General features: G+C 49.6%; 1 protein-coding gene across 8 annotated transcripts in view; it reads right to left on the bottom strand.

The window, feature by feature from the left end:
- HIP1 (huntingtin interacting protein 1) overlaps positions 1-22485 on the bottom strand; it is a 206890-nt gene that overhangs the window by 95339 nt on the left and 89066 nt on the right. For 3 of the 8 annotated variants that reach the window (XM_074034673.1, XM_074034674.1, XM_045389669.3), the window contains exon 1: positions 14814-14996. The exons of the other annotated variants lie outside the window; for them this stretch is intronic. In XM_074034673.1, the coding sequence (XP_073890774.1) occupies positions 14814-14831 (18 nt within the window). In that variant the 5' untranslated portion in view covers positions 14832-14996. Of the gene's footprint in view, positions 1-14813; positions 14997-22485 lie in introns of those variants that run through there. 8 annotated transcript variants of the gene reach the window in all.

Here is a 22485-nt window from a genome sequence, read left to right as displayed (position 1 = left end):
GGAGAGTCATCCAACAGGCCCCAGGCAGGGTAAGCCCCACCCAAGTCTCCAGGCCTGACAGCCTACTGGTCTCCTGGTGGCCACAACGTCACCAGAACCCCCCTTTCTAAAGCACAGCCCCAATCATGCCAGAAACTTCCAGAAACATCCAGGGCTCATGGAGAAACTGCTCCACTGCCTGGCCTGGCACTCAAGGCCTGGAGATCCGGCCCCCACTTGCCTTTCCAGTCTTAGAATTCATTCCTGTCCTTCCCTTTTCCAAATACGTCCTGCCTAATTTGACCCTCATGCCTTCGCTTCATGCCACCTCTCTAACCAAGATTAACCACCCTGCCCAAACCATCTCCATTTATTTAAGTTCCATCATTCATTCAGATAGTCGTGATTGTATTCATTCATTGAATTCACCCATCAAATCTATACAGTCATCCCTCTGTGTCTGTACGTAAGTGTATTTTTGTTTAATTATTATTATTATTTTTTGAGACGTCTTGCTCTGACGCCCAGGCTGGAGTGCAGTGGTGCAATCTTAGCTCACAACAATGCCTCAGCCTTCTGCCTCCTGAGTAGCTGGGAATTACTGGCACCTGCCACCACGTCCAGCTAATTTTTGTATTTTTACAATCAGTAGTGATGGGATTTAATTATGTTGGCCAGGCTGGTCTCAAACTCCTGACCTCAGGCCACCTTGGCCTCCCAAAGTGCTGGGATTATAAATATGAGCCACCATTGTTTAAGTTTTTATAGAGATGGGATCTTGCTATGTTGCCCAGGCTGGTCTCAAACTCCTGGGTAGGTGTATTGAGCACCCAGTCAAGTGTTGCATTAAGTCAACTCACAGATCACTAATACTTAGTCCTGGTTTCAAAGAGTGAGGTCTAGATGGGGAGAAAGATGATGGCACTGTGTCCACCTTGTGAGAAGAGAGAGACTGGTGGGTATAGACTGTATGGAGGACTGGGGTGTAGGCATCTATCTGAGGCTTAAGGGTTGGTGATGGCTGCCTGGAGGAAGAACCAACCTAACTAGCAGAGAAGCTGGTCTGGAAAGGGGGCCTGCCAGGTCATTCAGGTAGAGATGACAGCATGATCGAGCCACAGAAGTGATCAAGGCCCAGTGTTGGGGACTGGTGAGCAGTCACTGTTTCTAGCAAGTAGAAAAGCGGAGATAGGGTGCTATAGTTTAAATATGTGAGTCACCTCCAAAATTCATGTTGAAGTTTAATCTCCATTGTGATGGTATGAAGAGGTAGGGCCTTTTGGGACATGATTAAGTCATGAGGGCTCTGCCCTTGTGAAGAGGACAAATGCCCTTATAAAAGAGGCTTTGGAGGCCAGGCGTGGTGGCTCATGCCTGTAATCCCAGCACTTTGAGAGGCCAAAGGTGGGTGGATCGTTTGAGCCCAGGAGTTTGAGACCAGCCTGGGCAACATGGTGAATCCCTGTCTCTAAAAAAAAGAGGCTTTAGGCTGGGCGCAGTGGCTTATGCCTGTAATCACTTTGGGAGGTCGATGAGAGTGGATCACCTGAGGTCAGGAATTCGAGACCAGCCTGGCCGACGTAGTGAAACCCCATCTTTACTAAAAATACAATTATTAGCTGGGTGTGGTGGTGGGCGCCTGTAATCTCAGCTACTCGGGAGGCTAAGGCAGGAGAATCACTTGAACCCGGGAGGTAGAGGTTGCAATGAGCTGAGATCCGCCATTGCACTCAAGCCTGGGCAACAAGAGCAAAATTCCGTCTCAAAAAAAAAAAGAGGCTTTGGAGAACTGCTTGCCCCTTCTATCTCTTCTGCATGTGAAGGCACAGCATTCTTCTCTTCCACCTCTTTTTGCTATGTGAGGATGTGGCGAGAAAATGCCATCTATGGAACAGGCTCTTGCCAGTCACTGAATCTGGTGGCTCTGTGATCTTGGATGTCACAGCCCCCAGAACTGTGAGAAATAAACGTCTATTGTTTGTCTATGGTATTTTGTTATGGCAGCAAGAATGGACTAAGACTGGGGCCATGACCTGGAAGCCTAATCTATAGGGTCATAGGGTAGCCGCCCAAGGAAACTTCCCCTGTACTCACTACCCAGCTTGAAACACAGTAGCAAAAAGAATTCTTAAAAGCGAAAACCTCAAAGCCTAAGTCCTTAAACATAAGTAAGCCAATGGATACATACTCTTAGGTGAACGTACAAAGATTTCACCCCAGTAGTGGAAAATGTTATTAATAGAGGGCAGATCACAATGAAATGATACATCACCCCCTGCTCATCTGGAATTATAGCAATACTAACATTGACTGAATGATACATGCCAAGGCATTGATCGAAGCACTTTATATGCAGTAATTCATGTGCCCTCACCACAACCCCGTATGGAAGGTATTATGACTATGCCCACTGTACAAGAGGGAAAGCCTGGCAAAAGGAGACCTCAGTAACCCACCCAGGCAAGTACACAGTGGAAACTGGTTTTGAACCCATGAACCCAAAACCCATGGATGGCCTGGACCACTCTGATATATTATTTCTAGATCTCCAGCATGGTGAAAACAAAAATTAAAGTCTACAAAACCGTATTATGGTATGGCCCCATTTTCTTTAAATATGTGTGTATTTGTCTATGTGTACGTGCTTGTGTTTGATTGAATCAGATGAAGATTTGGCTGTTTTTGACTTATACAAAAGGCAATTTCATATGGTTCAACCTAGTGTACGCACACAAACACAAACACACACAGAAAAGTCTGTAAGGACCTACACTAAATTGTTAGCAGTAGTTTTAGATGGTGGAAAAATATTTGATCTCTATTTTCTTTGTACCTTTTCATATTTTCTGAAAAGTGGCAGAAGTTTAACACTTCTGTGGATTACCTGTTTCCTTACTGCTGGTGCTGATGGCCTCAGCTATGTGGTATTAAAATCTACTCAATGTGCAGGAGCCCCCGCCCCGCAAACTACAGTATCAGGGCCCAACGCACTCAAGGCTATCTCTCCTCGGGGAAGGAGAAGCCAAAGTGTGTACTTCAATGAAGCAAGTGCTTAGAACAGCACCTGGCATATCAAGGGCACTCTATAAACCTTTTCCAAATAAATGAATGGTCACTTTCTCCACCCCACTTCCTCTACCACTGGGCAGAATCAATCATTCCTACTTGAGTTTCTATGGGAGTTTCCTTAAATCTCTATAGAATAAAGAACCCACTAACCTGCCCAGGTAAGTGGTAGAGACAGATTTTGAACCCCGGGACCTAAGGCCTCCACCACTCTGAAATACTGTTCCTAGATCAAAGTGAGGGGCCCTTTGAGATTTGACTTCTCTGAGCCTCAGTTTTCTCCAGCTAGAACATGAAAATAGGAATCACGCTTTTCTGAGAATTGCATGAGACATGGTGCTCCGTCACCCCCAGCCTCGTTCCAGTTGATGTTACTTGGGTAGGGCTGAGAAGGCCTTGTTTATTGTGTGTAACATCAAGTCCACAGCCAGGGCCATGGCCAGAGAACTGCCCATGTGACCTTGGCTCCCTTACTGGAGATTTGTTGGATATAAGAGGCAGCATCTTCCCTCTAACTTCTAGAAAATCTGGCAGAAATGGATGAGCGTTCAGTGCTCTGTAGACCATCTGGCTGACAGCTGGATCCACAGTTGAGTAGACCTCAGGAGGATGGTCAAGGGGAGCTGGGCACAGGGAAAGGGCCCTGAGGTTTAGACTCAGGCAACTCTCAGCAATGAGCCATGAGCTAAATCTGGAGTCCAGGATTTCAGCCAGACTGTAAGCCAACTACACACCATGAACAGGGGTTCCAGAGTTCCCTGGCAGCCAAGGAAAATCCCCTGCTGGGAATGAATGGGCTCACCCCTCTGTTACAATTCTTATCCAAGCATATTTAGAATGGTGCAGCCATTTCTGCATCTAATCCCATTTCCTGGATCATTTACCACCTTCCAACAGCTTACAAAATTTTCTCATTTACATTTATTTCTATTATCTATCACTCAACCCCTCAATCCCTGCAGGAGCTCAGCTCCACAAGGCAGGAATCTTTGTTTGGTTCAATGAAGTATCCCAAGTGCTTGGAACAGCACCTGGCATATGGAAGACACTCTATAAATCTTTTCTGAATAAATGAATAAATGAAATGTCACCTTCCCCACCCCACTTCCTGTACCATTTGGCAGAATTAGTCATCTTGCCTCTGAATGTCTATAGAACTTTCCTTAAATCTCTAATATTGTACTAATCACACTATTGTGATTATTAACATTAATCTAATATTGTAATTTTATCTCCTGTACTTTTTTTTTTTTGAGACAAAGTCTTGCTCTGTCGCCCAGGCCAGACTGTAGTGGTGCGATCTCGGCTCACTCCAACCTCTACCTCCCGGGTTCAAGAGATTCTCGTGCCTCAGCCTTCCAAGTAGCTGGGATTACAGGCACGTGCCACCTCACCTGGCTAATTTTTGTATTTTTAGTAGAGACGGGGCTTCACCATGTTGGCCGAGCTGGTTTCAAATTCCTGACCTCAAGTGATCCACCTGCCTGGACCTTCCAAAGCGCTGGGATTACAGGTGTGAGCCACTGCGCCCGGCCTGTACCTCTTTTAAGGCAGAAGCCATCAAAGGATCACTTTCTCTCTTGTATTATCTACACCTGGCATGAGGTCTGGGTGGGTCCTCGGTGTCTGCTGACTCAGGGGACAATCTTCACATATATAGGGCAAAAAGGACAATAGCCAGGACCCTGGTTGTAACCATTGGAAACATCCCTACCCAGCACCGGGCTGGTGACATGATCTTGAGCTAGGTGGAATAGGGAGGCAGTGATTTTGTAAGACTTCTTTCTAGCCTGAGAAAAATCCAGCGAGAGAAAGTTATTTTAGGTCCCAGAATACGAGGCTGAACTGAGTCCTCCAAAGAGAGGTTAACATAGAAAGTTAATGAAATGTTCATTTCAAAAAAACTTTGCCCAACCCACGGTTTGCAACTCCCACACTTATCCTGGTACCAGTGACAGCCATCTCCAGGCCCGAGGACCAGTAGGCAGCGTAAACCCGTTGGCCAGAATAGCATATCCATGTCTGATTGTCAAGTGGAGGCAGCCCCGCTTACTGGCTCTACTAGAGACTTGCTGGTTATTTTTTAACACAGGCCCTCACACCTGTGCCCACTCCTCCTCTCTATTCCTCTGGCCCCGCTCCTGACAAACCTACTCAACATTCATTCCCCAGTGTTGTATGTTCAGCCTGTGTGCAGCACCTCTCTCTCAACTAGAATGTCTTCTCCTTTTGTCTTTTAATCATTCATGCATTCAGCACCTATTGTGCGTCCTGTGTTTCCTTCAATTGCAGCTCCCCTTTTTTTTTTTTTTTTTTTTTGAGATGGAATCTTGCTCTGTCACCCAGACTGGGGTGCAGTGGCGTGATTTCGGCTCACTGCAACCTCCGCCTCCCAGGTTCAGGCGATTCTTGTGATTCAGCCTCCTGAGTAGCTGGGATTACAGGCATGAGCCACCACACCTGGCTAATTTTGTATTTTTAGTAGAGACAGGTTTTCTCCATGTTGGTCAGGATGGTCTCAAACTCCCGACCTCAGGTGATCCTCCCGCCTCGGCCTCCCGAAGTGCTGGGATTACAGGTGTGAGTCACCGCACCTGGCCTGCTCCCCTTCTTAAAGCACAGCTCTTCCAGGAATCACTGAGGTATAAAAAGATTCGGCTTTGGGAGGCCAAGTTGGGAGGCCGAGGCAGGAGTATTGCTTGAGGCCAGCAGTTCAAAACCAGCCTGGGAAACATAGCAAAATCCTGTCTCTGCCAAAAAGTTAAAAATTGCTGGGCATGGTGGCATGGACCTGTAGTCCCAGCTACTTGGGAGGCTGAGGTGGGAGGATCACCTGAGCCCGGGAGGTTGAGGCTGCAGTGAACTGAAACTGGAATTGCACCACTGCCTTTCAGCCTCAGGGATACAGCGAGACTTTCTCTCTAAAAAGGAAAACAAAGCCAGCACAGTGGCTCATGCCTATAATCTCAACACTTTGGGAAACCAGGGCGGGCAGATCGCTTCTTGAGCTCAGGAATTCAAGACAAGCCTAGGCAACAAGGTGAAACCCCGTCTCTATAAAACAGACAAAAATCAGCCAGGTGTGGTGGTGTGCACCTGTAGTCCCAGCTACTCGGGAGGCTGAGGTGGGAGAATCACTTGAGACTGAGAGGTTTGAGGCTGCAGTAAGCCATGACTACACCACTGTACTCCAGCATGGGTGACAGACCAAGATCCACCTCAAAAAAAAAAAAAAAAAAAAAAAAAAGATTTGGGTTCCGTATTGTGGGAACTTTGTTAGCCCACAGAGATATGGAGTGTGCCTACTTTTCAAGCATCAACCAGAGGTAGTTTCTGAACAAACCCTGTGGTTTCATGACCTTACCCTTTTAGTGTGCCTGAAATACCCTTATTTTCCTCATTCCAGGGGATCATCTTCCCCTCTGCCCCCAGTTTTCTTAATGATACCCTTCCTTAAGTTGCCAGTTGGTTAACCCCTTCTCCAGGCTGACACATGCCCCATCCTTTGTGCATTGCACAACATGTATTGCAACTACTAACAGGTCTGATTGCCCCAGCAGACTGAGCTCACCCAGCAGTGATCATTCTGCAAGAAGCAATGCTCTCCCCCTTCCCCTGAAGTTTTCAGATTTTATTTATAGCCTAAATGAAAAAGCAAAAATATTACTAATGATAGCCATGGTTTACTAAGCCCCTCCTATGTGCCAAGTTCTGTATTTTTATTTTATCTTATTTTTTTAGACAGGGTCCCGCTCTGTCACCCAGGCTGGAGTACAGCGGTGTAATCACAGCTCACTGCAGCCTTGAACTCTTGGGCTCAAGTGATCCACCTGCCTTGGCTGGGAGGATCCCCAGTAGCTGAGACCACAGGCTCATGCCACCAAACCCAGATAATTTTTTTTTTTAATTTTTTTTTTTTTTTAGTAGAGGTGGGGTCTTGCTATTTTGCCCAGGCTGGTCTTGAACTCCTGGGCTCAAGTAATCCTCCCGCCTCAGCCGCCCAAAGCACTGGGATTACAGGCATGAGCCACCATGCCTGGCTTGTGTCAAGTACTTTAAATGAGCACCTCGACAGCACTGCAAGTCTGCAGACACCAATCTTAAGAGATGAGGAAACAATATGATGGACGAGATTAACTAACTTGTCTATGATCTGAGAGTCGGCAAGTGGTGGCAACAGGACCTTAGCCTCTGTTACTCCAAATCCCAGGCTCAGCATCTGGAGCAGCCTCAGGACACAGATGAGTCTCCCTTAATCCTCTGTGCACAGGGGACAGGGCCGTGGAGCAGATCTGGCTGGGGTCCCACTCACTCAACCATTCCCATTTACAAATATACCTCCCGCCCTGACCCCTCTCTACCTGCCCACAGGAACCTCCTCCAAATTAAAGATGCATTAGGACTTCAAGGAATCTAAAGGAGACATGGGGAATTTTTTTTTTTCTTAAATGACCCATGGATTAATTTCTTTGGGGCTCTGGAGCAGGTGGAATCTTCTCCGATTATGGAAATCTTTGGCTCAGGGGCAGCTGTGAGACCACGTGCCTATCCTGGGTTTGAACTGGGACCTCTCTGGGCAAGAAGGGAGACAAAGGTGGAGGGGAAACAGCACTTGGACTTGAACTTCAAGAAACTCACCTAGCTGCGTGTGTGTTGCGGGGGAGATTGGAGTAGGGGAAAGACGGCAGGAAGCGGGGAAGTGGGAGGGAGAGATAGTGTGATCCGGGCAAAACAGCTCCCTGGGAGGGGCTATCTTAAAACCCACGTTTGCATCTGGACTTAGCCCCTGACCAGAAGTGCAACTCTGACCAGAGGGGCCTCTGAAGACAGGTGCTCCTAGGACAATAAATCCTGCTTCACAAGGCCGACGTGAGGAAGAAAATAATCCAGGTGAGACTGTTCTGTCAATTGCAAATGTCTATTGATGCGTGGTCGCGCTTGGTGCATTTCGAGGAAATCTCTCTCTCTCAACTCTGTAAGCCTTTTTGACAGACAAGGACTCAGCCATCCTCAGCCCTGGATCCCTTAGTATCTTAACGTCCTCACCCAGGGGCCTGCATAAAAAGGGGGTATTCAGTATGCACCTGAATTGAATGGAACCTCATCTTGGTGAGATAAAATCTTAATGATCAGTGACGATGAAAGATAGTAATCCACAAATGGTAAATCAAAAATTCTTTTCTCCTAAGCAATTTTTTTAAGGACAAGGTCTTACTCTGCCACCCAGGCTGGAGTGCAGTGGTGTTATCATAGCTCATTGCAGCCCTGACCTTTTGGGCTCAGCCTCCCGAGTAGCTGGAATTACAGGCATGTACCACCATGCCTGGCTAATTTTTTCATTTTTTTGTAGAGACAGGGTCTCACTATATTGCCCAGACTGGTCTCAAACTCTTGGGCTCAAGCGATCCTCCTGCCTCAACCTCCCAAAGTGCTGGGATTACAGGTGTGAGCCACTGTGCCTGGCCAATTTCCGTTATTTATAAATTACCAGGTCTCAGGTATTGTTAAAGCAGCACAAATGGACTACGCAACTGACTATAGTAAAAAACACATTTTACTGTGGTACACATACACCATGGAATACTATGCAGCCACGAAAAGGAATGAGATTACGTCCTTTGCAGGGATATGGATGAAGCTGGAAGCTGTTATCCTCAGCAAAATGACACAGGAATAGAAAACCAACACCACATGTTCTCCCTTATAAGTAGGACCTGAGTGATGAGAACATATGGACACATGGCAGGGAACAACACACATGAGGGTCTGTCAGAGGGTGGGGAAGGAGAGTATCGGGAGGAATATCTAATGGATGCTGGGCTTAACACCTAGGTGATGGGTTGATTTGTGCAGCAAACCTGCATGGCACATGTTTACGTGTCACAAACCTGCACATGTACCCCTGAACTTAAAAGTTGAAGAAAAAAACTACATTTTACGGGGCCACCCAGTACTTACTTGTGTGCACGCATAGATACAATCAAAATCCGTTTCATGATCTAATGCTTACCCTCTCACGTGGAATATACCTGGATGTTTTCTCATCTATTTCACTCTTGTTTTTATTTTTTTGAGATGGACTCTTGCTATGTTGTCCAGGCTGGAGTGCAGTGGCGCGATCTCAGCTCACCGCAACCTCTGCCTCCTGGGTTCAAGCAATTCTCCTGCCTCAGCCTCCCAAGTAGCTGGGATTACAGGTGTGTGCTGTCTTACCCGGCTAATTTTTGTATTTTTAGTAGAGCTGGGTTTCACCATGTTGGCCAGGCTGGTCTCTAACTCCTGACCTCAGGTGTTCCACCTGCCTTGGCCTCCCAAAGTGCTGGGATTACAAGTGTGAGCCACCGCGTGCTTGGCCTATTTCACTCTTTCATATGCTGGCAGCAACCCACTAAATGGATCTTGTGGCCAGGGCTGAAAATGCTGCTCTATTTGCTGGGCAGGTCACCCAGCAGTCTTTGGCATCATTTTGCACAGCGATCTCTCCAGTTAGGCATTTAACTTCTACCACATCCCTTCTGCTAACACCAGCAGCAACAACAGGTTGACCAGAAGTCTTTTCTGCTCTACAGTCAATATCATTACTCAGAACATCTGAAATACCTTCTTTCCACCCCTCTCATCTGCCTGCTGGGTAAGTCAAGTGTCTCACATTTGAGGAAGCAGTGAGATTCAGGAAGAAACTCCTGAATTTTAAAAATAGCTATAGGGCTATAGGGAGCAGGGCACAGTGGCTTATGCCTGTAATCCCAGCACTTTGGGAGGCTGAGGTGGGAGAATCGCTTGAGCCCAGAAGTTCTAGACCATACTGGGCAACATATCGAAACCTCGTCTCTACCAGAAATCAAAAAAGGCAGTCAAGCATTGTGGTAGTGCCTGCTTGTTGTCCCAGCTACTTGGGAGGCCGAGATGGGAGGATTGCTTGAGCCTAGGAGTTCGAGGCTGCAGTGAGCTATGATCACACCACTGCACTCCAGCCTTGACAACAGAGTGAGATCTTCTCGAAAAAAAAAAAACAACAACAAAAACAGATGGAGGGGATTTACAAGGCTGAGTCCACATATAGACACTCATCCTTCTTTCGTAAGTCTTCTCCCCTAGGGGACCCAGAGGCCAAAGGCCACGACCCCTAGCTCATCTTTTGAAATTAACTTGTGTCCATTCTAGAATCTAGACACTAAATCTTTTTCCTCACCTTTTATTTATTATATCGCTATAGTGCATACTTTGACTGTCAGAGAACTGGACACAAGACCTGGTTCTACCCCTGGTATGGAATATCGGATGTCACTTTTCTGAACTAATTTTATCTGTAAAACGTAGCTAATCATTTCTGCCCTGCCTTCCTCATGGGGTTGTAGTGAGAACAAGTGTGAAAATGCTTTTATATAGGCCAGGTGTGGTGGCTCATGCCCGTAATCTCAGCAGTTTGGGATGCTGAGGCAGGAGGATCGTTTGAGGCCAGGAGTTCAAGACCAGCCTGGGCAACATAGAAGACTCCGTCTCTACAAAAACAAATAAATAAATAAAATAAAAATTAGCCTCGCTTGGTGGCTCACGTCTATGGTCTCAGCTACTCAGGAGGCCGAGGTGGGGACAATAGCTTGAGCCCAGGAGTTCGAGGCTACAGTCAGCTATAATTGTGCCACTGCACTCCGGGCTAGGTGACAGAGTGAGACCCCGTCTCTAAAAAAAAAAAAGAAAAAAGAAAAAAAATTGCCTTGTATACTGTAAAGCACCATAGAAATATAAATTGTTATGTAAACGGTATGTTCTTTGGTAATAATTGATAGTGTTGACTCCATTTTCCAAATTACAGTACTGTGCATTCTCTGTGTTTAGTGAAAGGCACAGCCTCCATCATCAACCCCTAAAAGGCATCCGCACTTTCTCCCTGAATGCAGGGTTAAACCAGCTCTCCCTTGGGCAGATATCTGATGTCATCAAAAATTCATGGGTCGCAGCAGCTGGTAAATCCACTGTCTCCAGTCGTGTGTACCCTCATTCACAAAAATCACCAGGCCTGGGAGAACTGGTCCCAAGAGCCGTCAGCTGAAATATGGCCTGGGCTCAGCTCTCCAGGCCAATCAAAAAATTAAAGCATGAAAGGGAAATCAAGAGTCACCTTAGGCCCAGATGAGACCAGAGATCATCATGATCAGAACAGTCAAATTAGCTGGGCATGGCGGTGTGCGCCTGTAATCCTGGCTACTCGGGAGGCTGAGGCAAGAGAATCGCTTAACCCGGGAGTCGGAAGTTGCAGTGAGCCGAGATCGCGCCACTGCACTCCAGCCTGGATGACAGAGCGAGACTCCATCTCGGGAAAAAAAAAAAAAAGAACAGCCACCAGGTGTATGGAAGATTTACTACTCCAGCTTCTATGCCTTAAAAGGATTATTTCCAACCTTCTCTATTATTATGTTCATGATACAGATGAGGGTAAGAGGTTACAGAAGAAGTTTGCTCAAAATCATGCAGGGACGCAGCGTACGGTGGCTCACACCTATAATCCCAGCACTTCGGGAGGCTTAGGTGGGTAGATTGCTTGAGCCCAAGAGTTCGACACCAGCCTGGGCAACGTGGCAAAACTCTGTCTCTGCAAAAAATACAAAAATTAGCTGGGTGTAGTGGTGTGCGCCTGTAATCCCAGCTACCCAGGAGGCTGAGATTGCGAGGATCGCTTGAACCTGGAAGGCAGAGGTTGCAAATGAACTGAGACTGTGCCACTGCACTCCAGCCTGGGCAACAGAGCAAGACCCTGTTTCTAAAAAAAAAAAAAAAAAAAAAAAAAAAAAAAAAATGCAGAGGGCCAGGTGTGGTGGCTCACGCCTGTAATTCTAGCATTTTGGGAGGCTGAGGCAGGTGATTACTTGAGCCCAGGAGTTTGAGACCAGCCTGGCCAACGTGGTGAAACTCTGTCTCTACTAAAAAATACAAAAATTAGCTGGGCATGGTGGTGCGTGCCTGTAGTCCCAGCTACTAGGGAGGCTGTGGCACAAGAATCGCCTGAACCCGCGAGGCAGAGGTTGCAGTGAGCCGAGATCACGCCACTGCACTCCAACCTGAGCGACAGATGGAGACTCTGTCTCAAAAAAAAAAAAAAAAAAAAATCACCCAGAGTCAGGTAAACTACAATCTGCTTTTTCTCACTCTGCATAAGCAAGAGAAATCTCCAAGGCTGATACTGGACTCTGTCAAGGATGTTCCTGAAAGGCTGCATTTGAGGTCAAGCCTGCAGCCAAAGGCCCCCAGAGTGAGGACTTCAAACCAGAGATGGGAATTTAATGGCCAGAACAGAAAGTACTTTTGGCCTCTTGCAGGAATGAAAAGCAGACGCCAATTCCCCAGGGTGGGTAAGGTTCTTCTTGCTACACAGTCACAGGTCTGTGCTCTTTACAAAGAGCTGCAGACAATTGTTTCTGGACAGGGCGCTTGGCTGCTCAATGATTAATGAGAATCTAATATCACTTTTGTTTGGACCCCAAGCTAAAAGAGGAAAGAGGCAATAGATGCGCCTCCCCAGAGCATCAAAATTCTCCAGAGATTTCCCAGTGCTTACGGGCCAGGGTCAGGATGCCTTGGTTGGCATTCAAGGCCTTGCTGGTCTGGCCCCAAACAACCATCTCGATGTTTTCTGATTTCAAACCTCTGTACCAGCCAAATGTCTTCAGCCTCACCCAATGGGCTCTGCCCATTCTCTTCCTGCGATTCTCCCAACAGGCAATGCCTACCCCACCCAACCTCCAAGGGCCAACTGAGGTCTTGGTCTTCCATCTGAACTCTGCATTCCAGTCCTTTCTCAGACCCTCATGGTCCTCAAAGCTTTGGCCTTCTGATCTAGGCCTGTATTGATAGCTAACTGTTGAGTTGGCCTGTATCTCTCTGGATCTTTCACTTTCATGCTAAGGGCCTTGAGAAGCAGGGAGGGAGGCCTTCAATGATGTTTCTTTGTGTTCTTTACCCAGCACTTGCTATAGAAATTATGGGAATTAAATAAACGCTGTTGATTAATGAGGGATGGATAGACAGAGGTCCCTGAGTCCTATAAGCTGGTCCTCGCAGGCCAAGCTTTGCAGGGAACCTGGGTGCAGGGCTGGGAGGATGCTCAGGGGTGATTTGGTTTAGTGGCCATTGGACTAGAGTAGAGCTTCAAAGCTTCAGACCCCAAACCCCCTAATCATAGCCCAGACAGGTGACTCTTCTGGTCTTGCTCAGATACCTCTAGGAAAGAACTACTGCTTAGTTTTCTACATCTCCACCCCCATAGCTGCACAGAGCTTTTTTTTTTTTTTTTTTTGAGAGGGAGTTCTAATACATGCCCAAAGAAAGCGAGCTTTCATGGCAGACAGACAGGGAATGCTGGTCCAACCTCTGGGCACTCACTGCCCAGCCATGGACAGGTATTTCTCTCCAAATAAAGACAGGAACCCATGGAACCCCTCACCCAGCCCCCAACCCCAGGGGCAATGCTCAGTCAGTCTGAGACTGATGCAGGCCATAGAAGAGGACTCTCACCTGTCATCAGCCCCCATCCCATTGTCTCCTAGCCAAGACAGAGTGCCAAAGGCCAGGGCCAGGCAGAGAACCAACCTCCCTTGGTTGCCTCGAAAGGGCACCCTCTGGGGAAAAGTAATGTAATTCTTAACAAGATAAACTCAAATTCTAGCATCTCCTCATCTCTATGGTAAGGGCAGACCCAGACCCTCTACCCTCCCCACCCCACGGCCCAAATACACACACACACACACACACACACACACACACAGAGCTTCTTTCCTCGAAAGCCCTGATTGCCTCCCTCCCACAAGACCAGCCTGACACATAGGCCCTTGAGGTTGCAAGGCTGGACGGTAGAGACAGTACCCTGGTCGAAACTGGGGGTTGGGGTGGTGGAGATGGCAAGGGCATCCTTAAATCTCCATTCAGAGTGAGAGCCAATCAAGACCCCTGGGAAAACCTGCAGTTTCCGGGCCTCCAGGTGCTCCCTGCGAACCCCCCTCCCATCAGAATCCCCCAAATCACATCCTGGTATCGGCTGAGAGCTGCTCCTTGGTCTCAATCAATAAGCAATGATTTCTTCAAGCTCCTACTGTATTCGCGGTGGAGGTGGGGGTGGAGGGCTGCTCTGGGGGAGGGCACAGACCCCTCCAGAGAAGCCCATTTCTAAAGGAAAGGGGGAGTCATGCTTAGGAGGTGAAGGTGTTGGCTGCACCCCAGGCCCACAGAAGCTGGGGTTCCCAAGTAGCCAACCTAGAACCTCCCCCGTCTCTGCCAAGGGCTCCATTCCTGCCCCCTCACTTCCTAGGATGGTTGAAACCCTGGCTTCTCCCTGTCCTCCCAGCGCCACCTGTGCCTCCCTGCCCACGGGCTCAGCCCCACACATCTTCCCATCGATTTCCTGTAGGTGTGCGGGCAGGGGGCTCCGGAGGGCACGGTACAAGCCCCTTCCGGCGGCGCTGCCCTCCCTCTGCCGGGCAGGTCTCCGGAGGTGGGCGGCGAGCCCCGCAGCCCCGACCCTGGAGTCCAGCGCGATCTCCCGGGCAGCCCGGCGGCGGCGCGGCGGGAAAGCGAGAGCCCATCCCGGCCGGCCAGCCGCCTCCAGAATCCTGGCCCGGCTCCCTCCTCCGGCACGCCTGGAGTTGGGGCCAACAGGCAGGATCAACAATCCAGAAACTTTCAATGGATCGCGCCGGCTAGGAGGGGGAGAAGGGAGGGCGCCAGGGCTGGGGGGTGGGGAGGGGGCTCGGGGCAAAGCCCCTGCTCACACTTACCATCTTGCTCACATCCATGACCGAGACTGCGGGGCACCCCCCCACCCCTGGAGATCCCGCTTCCCCCAAAGCTGCTCCCGGCTAATCGCGCCCCGAGGGTGCCATGCTGCGGGGAGGGCGGCCGGCAGGGCCCCCGCGGACCGGGGCAGGCGGCGGCGGCGGCGGCGGCACCGAGGCTGGACCGGAGAAAGGAAGGGGAGGGGGAGGGGAGGCGGTGAGGGGGAGGGGGAGGGGGAGGGGGGCGGGCGCGGAGCCGCAGCGCGCGCCGGGGGCGGGGGAGGCGCGGCCCCGCCGGCAGAGACCGGCGCGCCCGAGCCCCCGGGGACCGGGAAATCCCGGAATCAGCTGGCGGGGGCGCGGGGGGAGACCGGGAGGCGGGTTCCCGGGCCCGATCCCGCGGCCCCCGGGCGCGCACAGCGAGGGTGTGATTTGAATAACAAAAGGTGGCTTCTCCCCAGAGTTCCCGGTGGCGGGGATCGCCCAGCCCCGAGCCAGAGGCCGCCGGCCCGCCAGGAAGCGTGTGTGTGTGTGCATGCGTGAGTGTGCATGCATGCGTGTGTTTTGGTGGTGGGATCAGTGGGACTCAGGAAGTGAGCAGGGGAGGTGGTGGAAAAGGAGGGCGAATGGGGGGCGCAGGAGGCCGACATTCCAGTGGGGGCAGGGGGTCCGCTCAGCCCCTCCCCATTTGGCTTCCCTGGACAAAGGGGGAATTCACAGCCAGTTGTTTGCCTCCTGCGGCTAATCTGGAGGGGCCTCCCGAATGAGTCTGGGGTCTCCAAACAGATGGGCAATTGGGAGGAAGTGGAACAGGTATCCCCAGGAAGGCTCTGAGCGTCCCCCTCCCACGTGAGCCACAGCCAGCCCTTCCTGGAGTGAGGGAAATTGGCTCCGTGGCTCCAAAATGATGTCTGCCCTGAGCTGGGAGCTCCTTTTCCTCAAGCCAGAATCCCGATGTCCCTTTCCTTATTCGGTGCCGAAATGCACAGCAGACGTTCCCCTCTGCAGTAGACACAGCTGGTGACCTCAAAAGGGCTCCTGTCAAATGCTCCTTTGGGGCAAGTTCTCCGGGAAAAGCCTGGCCATCCAAGCCTATAGTTTCAACACAGTCTGTCCCACCAAAATCAGATGGCAGTAAGGTTTTGGATGCGGCAGGGACCTCAGAGTCCACCTAGACCAACCCCACTTTATAGGGAGATGAAACAGATCCAGAGAGGGAGGTGCCCCAGATCACACACCTGGGGTCAGGGCAGACTTCAGTAAGGACCATCCAGCTCAAGCCCAGAAGGGCTTCCCAGGCTGCCACGGGGCAACCCTTAAGTTGGGACTTGATGCACCGGGGGCTCACGCCTGTAATCCCAGCACTTAACACCTGTAATCCCAGCACTTTGGGAGGCTGAGGCAGGCAGATTGCTTGAGGCCAGGAATTCAAGACCAGCCTGGCCAAAATGACGAAACCCCCATCTCTACTAAAAATACAAAAATTAGCCGGGTGGGGTGGTGTGCGCCTGTAATCCCAGCTATTTGGGAGTCTAAGACAGGAAAATCGCTTGAACCCAGGAAGCAGAGGTTTTAGTGAGCCAAGATCGCACCACTGTGCTCCAGCCTGGATGACAGGAGACTCTGTCTCAATAATAATAATAATAATAAATAATGAACAGGTGATGGGATCCAGAACAGCTGTGAGGCCGACCTCTGCACCCACATGAAGGGATCCACAGGAAGAGGCCCTGAGGAGAAGGCAACTCCCATCATGGCCCCAGGGCCTGCTGGGCTTGCCTTATCATGGCCCCTTCCCATCAAAGCTGAGTTCTTATCGATGAAATTGGGACTATTTATCTGCCTGCCTCCTAGGGGTATGTGAGAACATCAAGATATAAGAGATAATGTAAACCGGGCTTGGTGGCTCACGCCTGTAATCCCAGCAGTCTGGGAGGCTGAGGCAGGTGGATCACTTGAGGCCAGGAGATCGAGACCAGCTGGGCAACATGGCAAAGCCCCGTCTCTACTAAAAATACAAAAATTAGCTGGGTGTGGTGGCGCATGCCTGTAATTCCAGCCACTCAGGAGGCTGAGGCAGGAGAATCACTTAAGCACGGGAGGCAGAGGTTGCAGAGGGCCAAGATCACGCCACTGCACTCCAGCCTGGGTGGCAGAGCGAGACTGGGGTCTTGCTATGTTGCACAGGCCGGTCTCAAACTCTTGGACTCAAGCAATCCACCTGCCTCAGCCTCCCAAAGTGCTGGAATTACAGGTGTGAGCCACCATGCCCAGCCTTCCCTCTATTTTTATTTGTTTTTTTCTTTTCTGGTTTTCCTTTGTTTTTTATTTGCTCCTTGTTTCTCTATTTTTTTTTCTTTTTAGACAAAGTCTCACACTTGTTGCCCAGGCTGGAGTGCAATGGTGCGATCTCGGCTAACCACAACCTCTGCCTCCTGGGTTCAAGAAATTCACCTGCCTCAGCCTCCTGAGAAGTTGTGATTACAGGCATCCGACACCATGTCCGGCCCTGGCTAATTTTGTGTTTTTAGTAGAGACGGAGTTTCTCCATGTTGGTCAGGCTGATCTCAAACTCCTGACCTCAGGTGATCCTCCCGCCTCAGCCTCCCAGAGTGCTGGGATTACAGGCGTGAGCCACTGCGTCCAACTGTTTCTCTATTTTCACAATCTGTTCTTCCTCCTGTTTTCTGGCTCAACTAATGGTTCTACCTCCACTGAGCTGGTTAAGCTGGAAACTTCAAAGGCAGCCTTAATTCCTCCAGCAACAATCCCCGCTCCCACTCCATCTAATCAGGTCCCACATCCCTGTGATTCTTCCTTGCATGTAGCTTCCAATCTACGTCTTACTGATTGTTCCTTCCCTGGATAAGACTTTCGACAACAGCCTCTGCCTCCAGTCTCTTCCTGTCCAATTCATCGTATACACATATAATTGTGACTCCCCACCAGCCAGCCCATCCCAAATAGAAAAAAAAGAAAAAAAACAACAGGCCAGGTACAGTGGCTGATGCCAGTAATCTCGGCACTTTGGGTGGCTGAGGTGGGAGGATTGCTTGAGGCCAGGATTCGAGACCAGCCTGGGTAACAAAGTGAGACTCTGTCTCCAAAACAAAACAAAAAAGACTCTTCTGGCCAGGTGTAATGGTTCATGCCTGTAATCCCAACACTTTGGGAGGCTAAGGCGGGCGGATCACCTGAGGTCGGGAGTTCAAGACCAGCCTGGCCAACATGGTGAAACTGTCTCTACTAAAAATACAAAAATAGCCAGGAGTGGTGGTGCGTGCCTGTAATCCCATCTAGTCGGGAGGTTGAAGCAGGAGAATCACTTGAACCCGGGAGACAGAGGTTGCAGTGAGCCGAGATCGTGCCACTGCACTCCAGCTTGGGCCACAGAATGAGGCTCTGTCTCAAAACAAAACAAAACAAAAATCAAATCCCTTCTATGGTTCATTTGGTTCTCAATACTATAGATATATCCGCCCCCATTCTTGTCTATCCTCTCATCCTCCCACCCTGCCCATCCATCCAACTGCTCATCTGTGCCCAGGATGCTCCTGGAACATCCTTCCCTCTTCCTGAGCTTAGAAGTGTCTTTCTCATCCTTCAGGACTGACCTCAAATGTTACCTTTCTTGACCCATCTGGACACAGCCGGTCCCTCGGGAGTCCCTTCCCACAATGGACAGCTTTGAACACAGCCTGCATCTCCCTAGGATGGGAGGGTCTGAGCCCAGGACTCCCTGGCTCACCTGTGAGCAAACTCAGGCCAAACATTGGCCTCACTGGTCTTTGAATCTTGAGTGCCCTGCCCCTTACTTCCAGCTGGAATTCCACCCCCACAGCACTCCACGTTTAACATCCACTGAAAAGCACAGAACAGGCCTGGAAGGCTCTCAGTTCCCTGACATAATTCAAACAGAAGGTGCGGTGGATGTGTCTTGGTAGAGCCTGACACCTACTGGTGAATCAAGATTCTGCAGCCTAGCCCTAAAGACCACACTGAGGTTCTCACTGCCAGACTCTGGCAAGGTTTTATAGTCTCCTTTAGGGGCACAGAAGTCCATTAACTCCCAGTAATGATATTTAAGCCAAACAATATTGCTTATGAAAGGGCCTTAAGTAACGTATGTTACTATGCTAATGCTAGTAGTAGGCGTGTGCAGAGGGCTGTAATGTTTACAAAAGGCATTTTTACTCATTTCATCTGACCCTTAAAAAGTCAGGAAAGGGGCCAGTTGTGGTGGCTCATTCCTGTAATCTCAGCACTTTAGGAGGCCAAGGCAGGAGGATTGCTTGGGCCCAGGAGTTTGAGACCAGCCTGGGCAACATAATGAGATCCCCATCTCTATTTCCATTTAAATTAATTTTTTTAAGTCAGGAAAGGCATATAATGGGATTATTATTATAATGCCTATTTTGCAGGTATTGTGGAAGAGTGCATGGATGAGACCTGGGAAGGTCAGTGGGTTGGGGAGGGGTAGTCTAAAGGTTCTGTAACTTTGTCTACGGTGTTTTAATTTTTTTTTTTTTTTTTTGGAGACGGAGTCTCGCTCTGTTGCCCAGGCTGGAGTGCAGTGGCGGGATCTCAGCTCACTGCAAGCTCTGCCTCCCGGGTTCACGCCATTCTCCTGCCTCAGCCTCCCGAGTTGCTGGGACTACAGGCGCCCACCACCTCGCCCAGCTAGTTTTTTGTATTTTTTAGTAGAGACGGGGTTTCACCGCGTTAGCCAGGATGGTCTCGATCTTCTGACCTCGTGATCTGCCCGTCTCGGCCTCCCAAAGTGCTGGCATTACAGGCTTGAGCCACCGCGCCCGGCCCTTAGGTGTTTTAATTTTTATAAGGAGAATGTAATGAAATGTTATTATATTCATTAGCATAATAATTATGGCTATTAAAAGAAATAAGAGAGTATGACCGGGCACGGTGGCTCACACCTATAATCCCAGCACTTTGGGAGGTCCAGGTGGGTGGACCACTTGAGGTCAGGAATTCAAGACTAGCCTGGCCAGCATGGTGAAACCCCGTCTCTACTAAAAACACAAAAATTAGCTGGGCATGGTGGCGGGCACCTGTAATCCCAGCTACTTGAGAGGCTGAGAGAGGAGAATTGCTTGGTCCTGGGAGGCAGAGGTTGCAGTGAGCCAAGATCACGCTGCTGCACTCCAGCCTAGGTGACAGAGTGAGACTCTGTCTCAAACAAACAAACAAATAAACAAAACCAAAATGGAAATAAGAAAGTATGGGTAGGCCCTGGAGCCAGACAGATCTCAAGTTGAATTTTGGCTCCATTTCTTTCTAGATATGAGCAAGTTCCTTAACCTCTCTGAATTTCAGTTTTCTTACCTGAAAAACAGGCTATAAACATGATTCCTCCCAGGGTCAATGTAAGAATTAAGTAAACCCGGCTGGGCGCGGTGGCTCAAGCCTGTAATCCCAGCACTTTGGGAGGCCGAGACGGGCGGATCACGAGGTCAGGAGATCGAGACCATCCTGGCTAACACGGTGAAACCCCGTCTCTACTAAAAATACAAAAAATTAGCCGAGCATGGTGGTGGGCGCCTGTAGTCCCAGCTACTTGGGAGGCTGAGGCAGGAGAATGGCGTAAACCTGGGAGGCGGAGCTTGCAGTGAGCTGAGATCCGGCCACTGCACTCCAGCCCAGGCGACAGAGCGAGACTCCGTCTCAAAAAAAAAAAAAAAAAGAATTAAGTAAACCATGTATATAAAGCACCCAGCACAGTGGGTGACTGGCTCGACGCACCTGTCTCTCAGCTTACTTGGTGGCTAGCTCTTGGAAGCTTCTGGATAATTATTTGTTTTGTTTTGTTTTTGAGACGGAATTTCACTCTTGTTACCCAGGCTGGAGTGCAATGGCACAGTCTCAGCTCACTGCAACCTCCGCCTCCCAGGTTCAAGCGATTCTCCTGTCTCAGCCTCCCGAGTAGCTGGGATTACAGGTAAGCACCACCATGCTCGGCTAATTTTTGTATTTTTAGTAGAGATGGGGCTTCACCATGTTGGCCAGGCTGGTCTTGAACTCCTGACCTCAGGTGATCCACCTGCCTCGGCCTCCCAAAGTTCTGGGATTACAGGTGTGAACCGCCGCACCCGGCCTGGATTGTTTCTTTTAGAACTAAAAATAGAACTACTATCTGACGTGGCAATCCCGTTACTGGGTGTCTACCCAAAGGAAAATAGATCATTCTGCCAAAAAGACACCTGCACTTGTATGTTCATCAAAGCACTATTCACAATAGTAAAGACATGGCATCAATCCAGGTGCCCATCAACAGTGGGTTAGATAAGGAAAAGGTGGTACATATCCAACAAGGAATATTATGCTGCCATAAAAAAGAATGAAATCATGTCCTGTGCAGCAACATGGATGCAGCTGGAGGCCATTATCCTAAGTGAATTAACACAGAAACAGAACACTGAATACCGCATGTTCTCACTCATAAGTGGAAGCTCAACACTGGGTGCAAGTGGACATAAAGATGGGAACACCAGACACTGGGGACTCCAAAAGGGAGGAAGGGGACAAGTGTTGAAAAACTACCTATTGGGTACTGTGCTCACTATCTGGATGACGGGATCATTAGAATCTCAAACCTCAGCATCACACAATATACCCATGTAACAAACCTGCACATGTATTTTACCCCGAATCTAAAATGAATTTTTTTTTTTTTTGAGATAGAGTCTTGCTCTGTTGCCCAGGCTGGAGTGCAGTGGTGCAATCTTGGCTCACTGCAACCTCCACCTCCTGGGTTCAAGTGATTCTCCCACCTCAGCCTCCTGAGTAGCTGGGATTACAGGTGCCTGCCACCACGCCCGGCTAATTTTGTGTGTGTGTGTGTGTTTTTTTTTTTTTTTTTTTTGAGACGGAGTCTCGCTCTGCCGCCCAGGCTGGAGTGCAGTGGCCGGATCTCAGCTCACTGCACGCTCCGCCTCCCGGGTTCACGCCAGTCTCCTGCCTCAGCCTCCCGAGTAGTTGGGACTACAGGCGCCCGCCACCGCACCCGGCTAGTTTTTTGTATTTTTTAGTAGAGATGGGGTTTCACCGTGTTAGCCAGGATGGTCTCGATCTCCTGACCTCGTGATCCGCCCATCTCGGCCTCCCAAAGTGCTGGGATTATAGGCTTGAGCCACCGCGCCCGGCTGTGTGTGTGTATTTTTAGTAGAGACAGGGTTTCACCACGTTGACCAGGCTGGTGTCGAACTCCTGACCTCAGGTGATCCACCGCCTTGGCCTCCCAAAGTGCTGGGATTATGAGTGTGAGCCACCTCGCCTGCCCACAGTCATTAAATTTAATGAGCAGCTGTGCAGTGCTTTGTTGACCACACAGTCTACAAGTGGAAGCCACTCACCTGCAGCATGCTGGGGGCATGGCCAAATGCTGCCTATGCTGTCCTCTCTGATGCTCCCAGCAACCCTTACCAATGTGGACACTGAGATACAGAGACGTTAGTGACCTGCCCAGGATCTTGCAGGGAGTAACCACGACTGGTCATCTACCTGCCTGTTCCTTGCTTCCCCCCATATCCACAGATCCCTTTCCCCAGGAGTCCACTCGGCACAGCAAGGGCTGAGATCACCTTTGGCTGACAATCTGTCAGCCTTTTAGGAGCGAGGCCATCCGCTGGGATATGTCTGCCCCATGGCACTCTCTGGG

This window comes from Macaca fascicularis, chromosome 3 (assembly GCF_037993035.2).
Source record: "Macaca fascicularis isolate 582-1 chromosome 3, T2T-MFA8v1.1".
Lineage (NCBI taxonomy): Eukaryota > Metazoa > Chordata > Mammalia > Primates > Cercopithecidae > Macaca > Macaca fascicularis.
The sequence above is the reverse complement of the archived record's forward strand: the minus strand, read 5'-3'. Positions and strand labels throughout refer to the sequence as shown.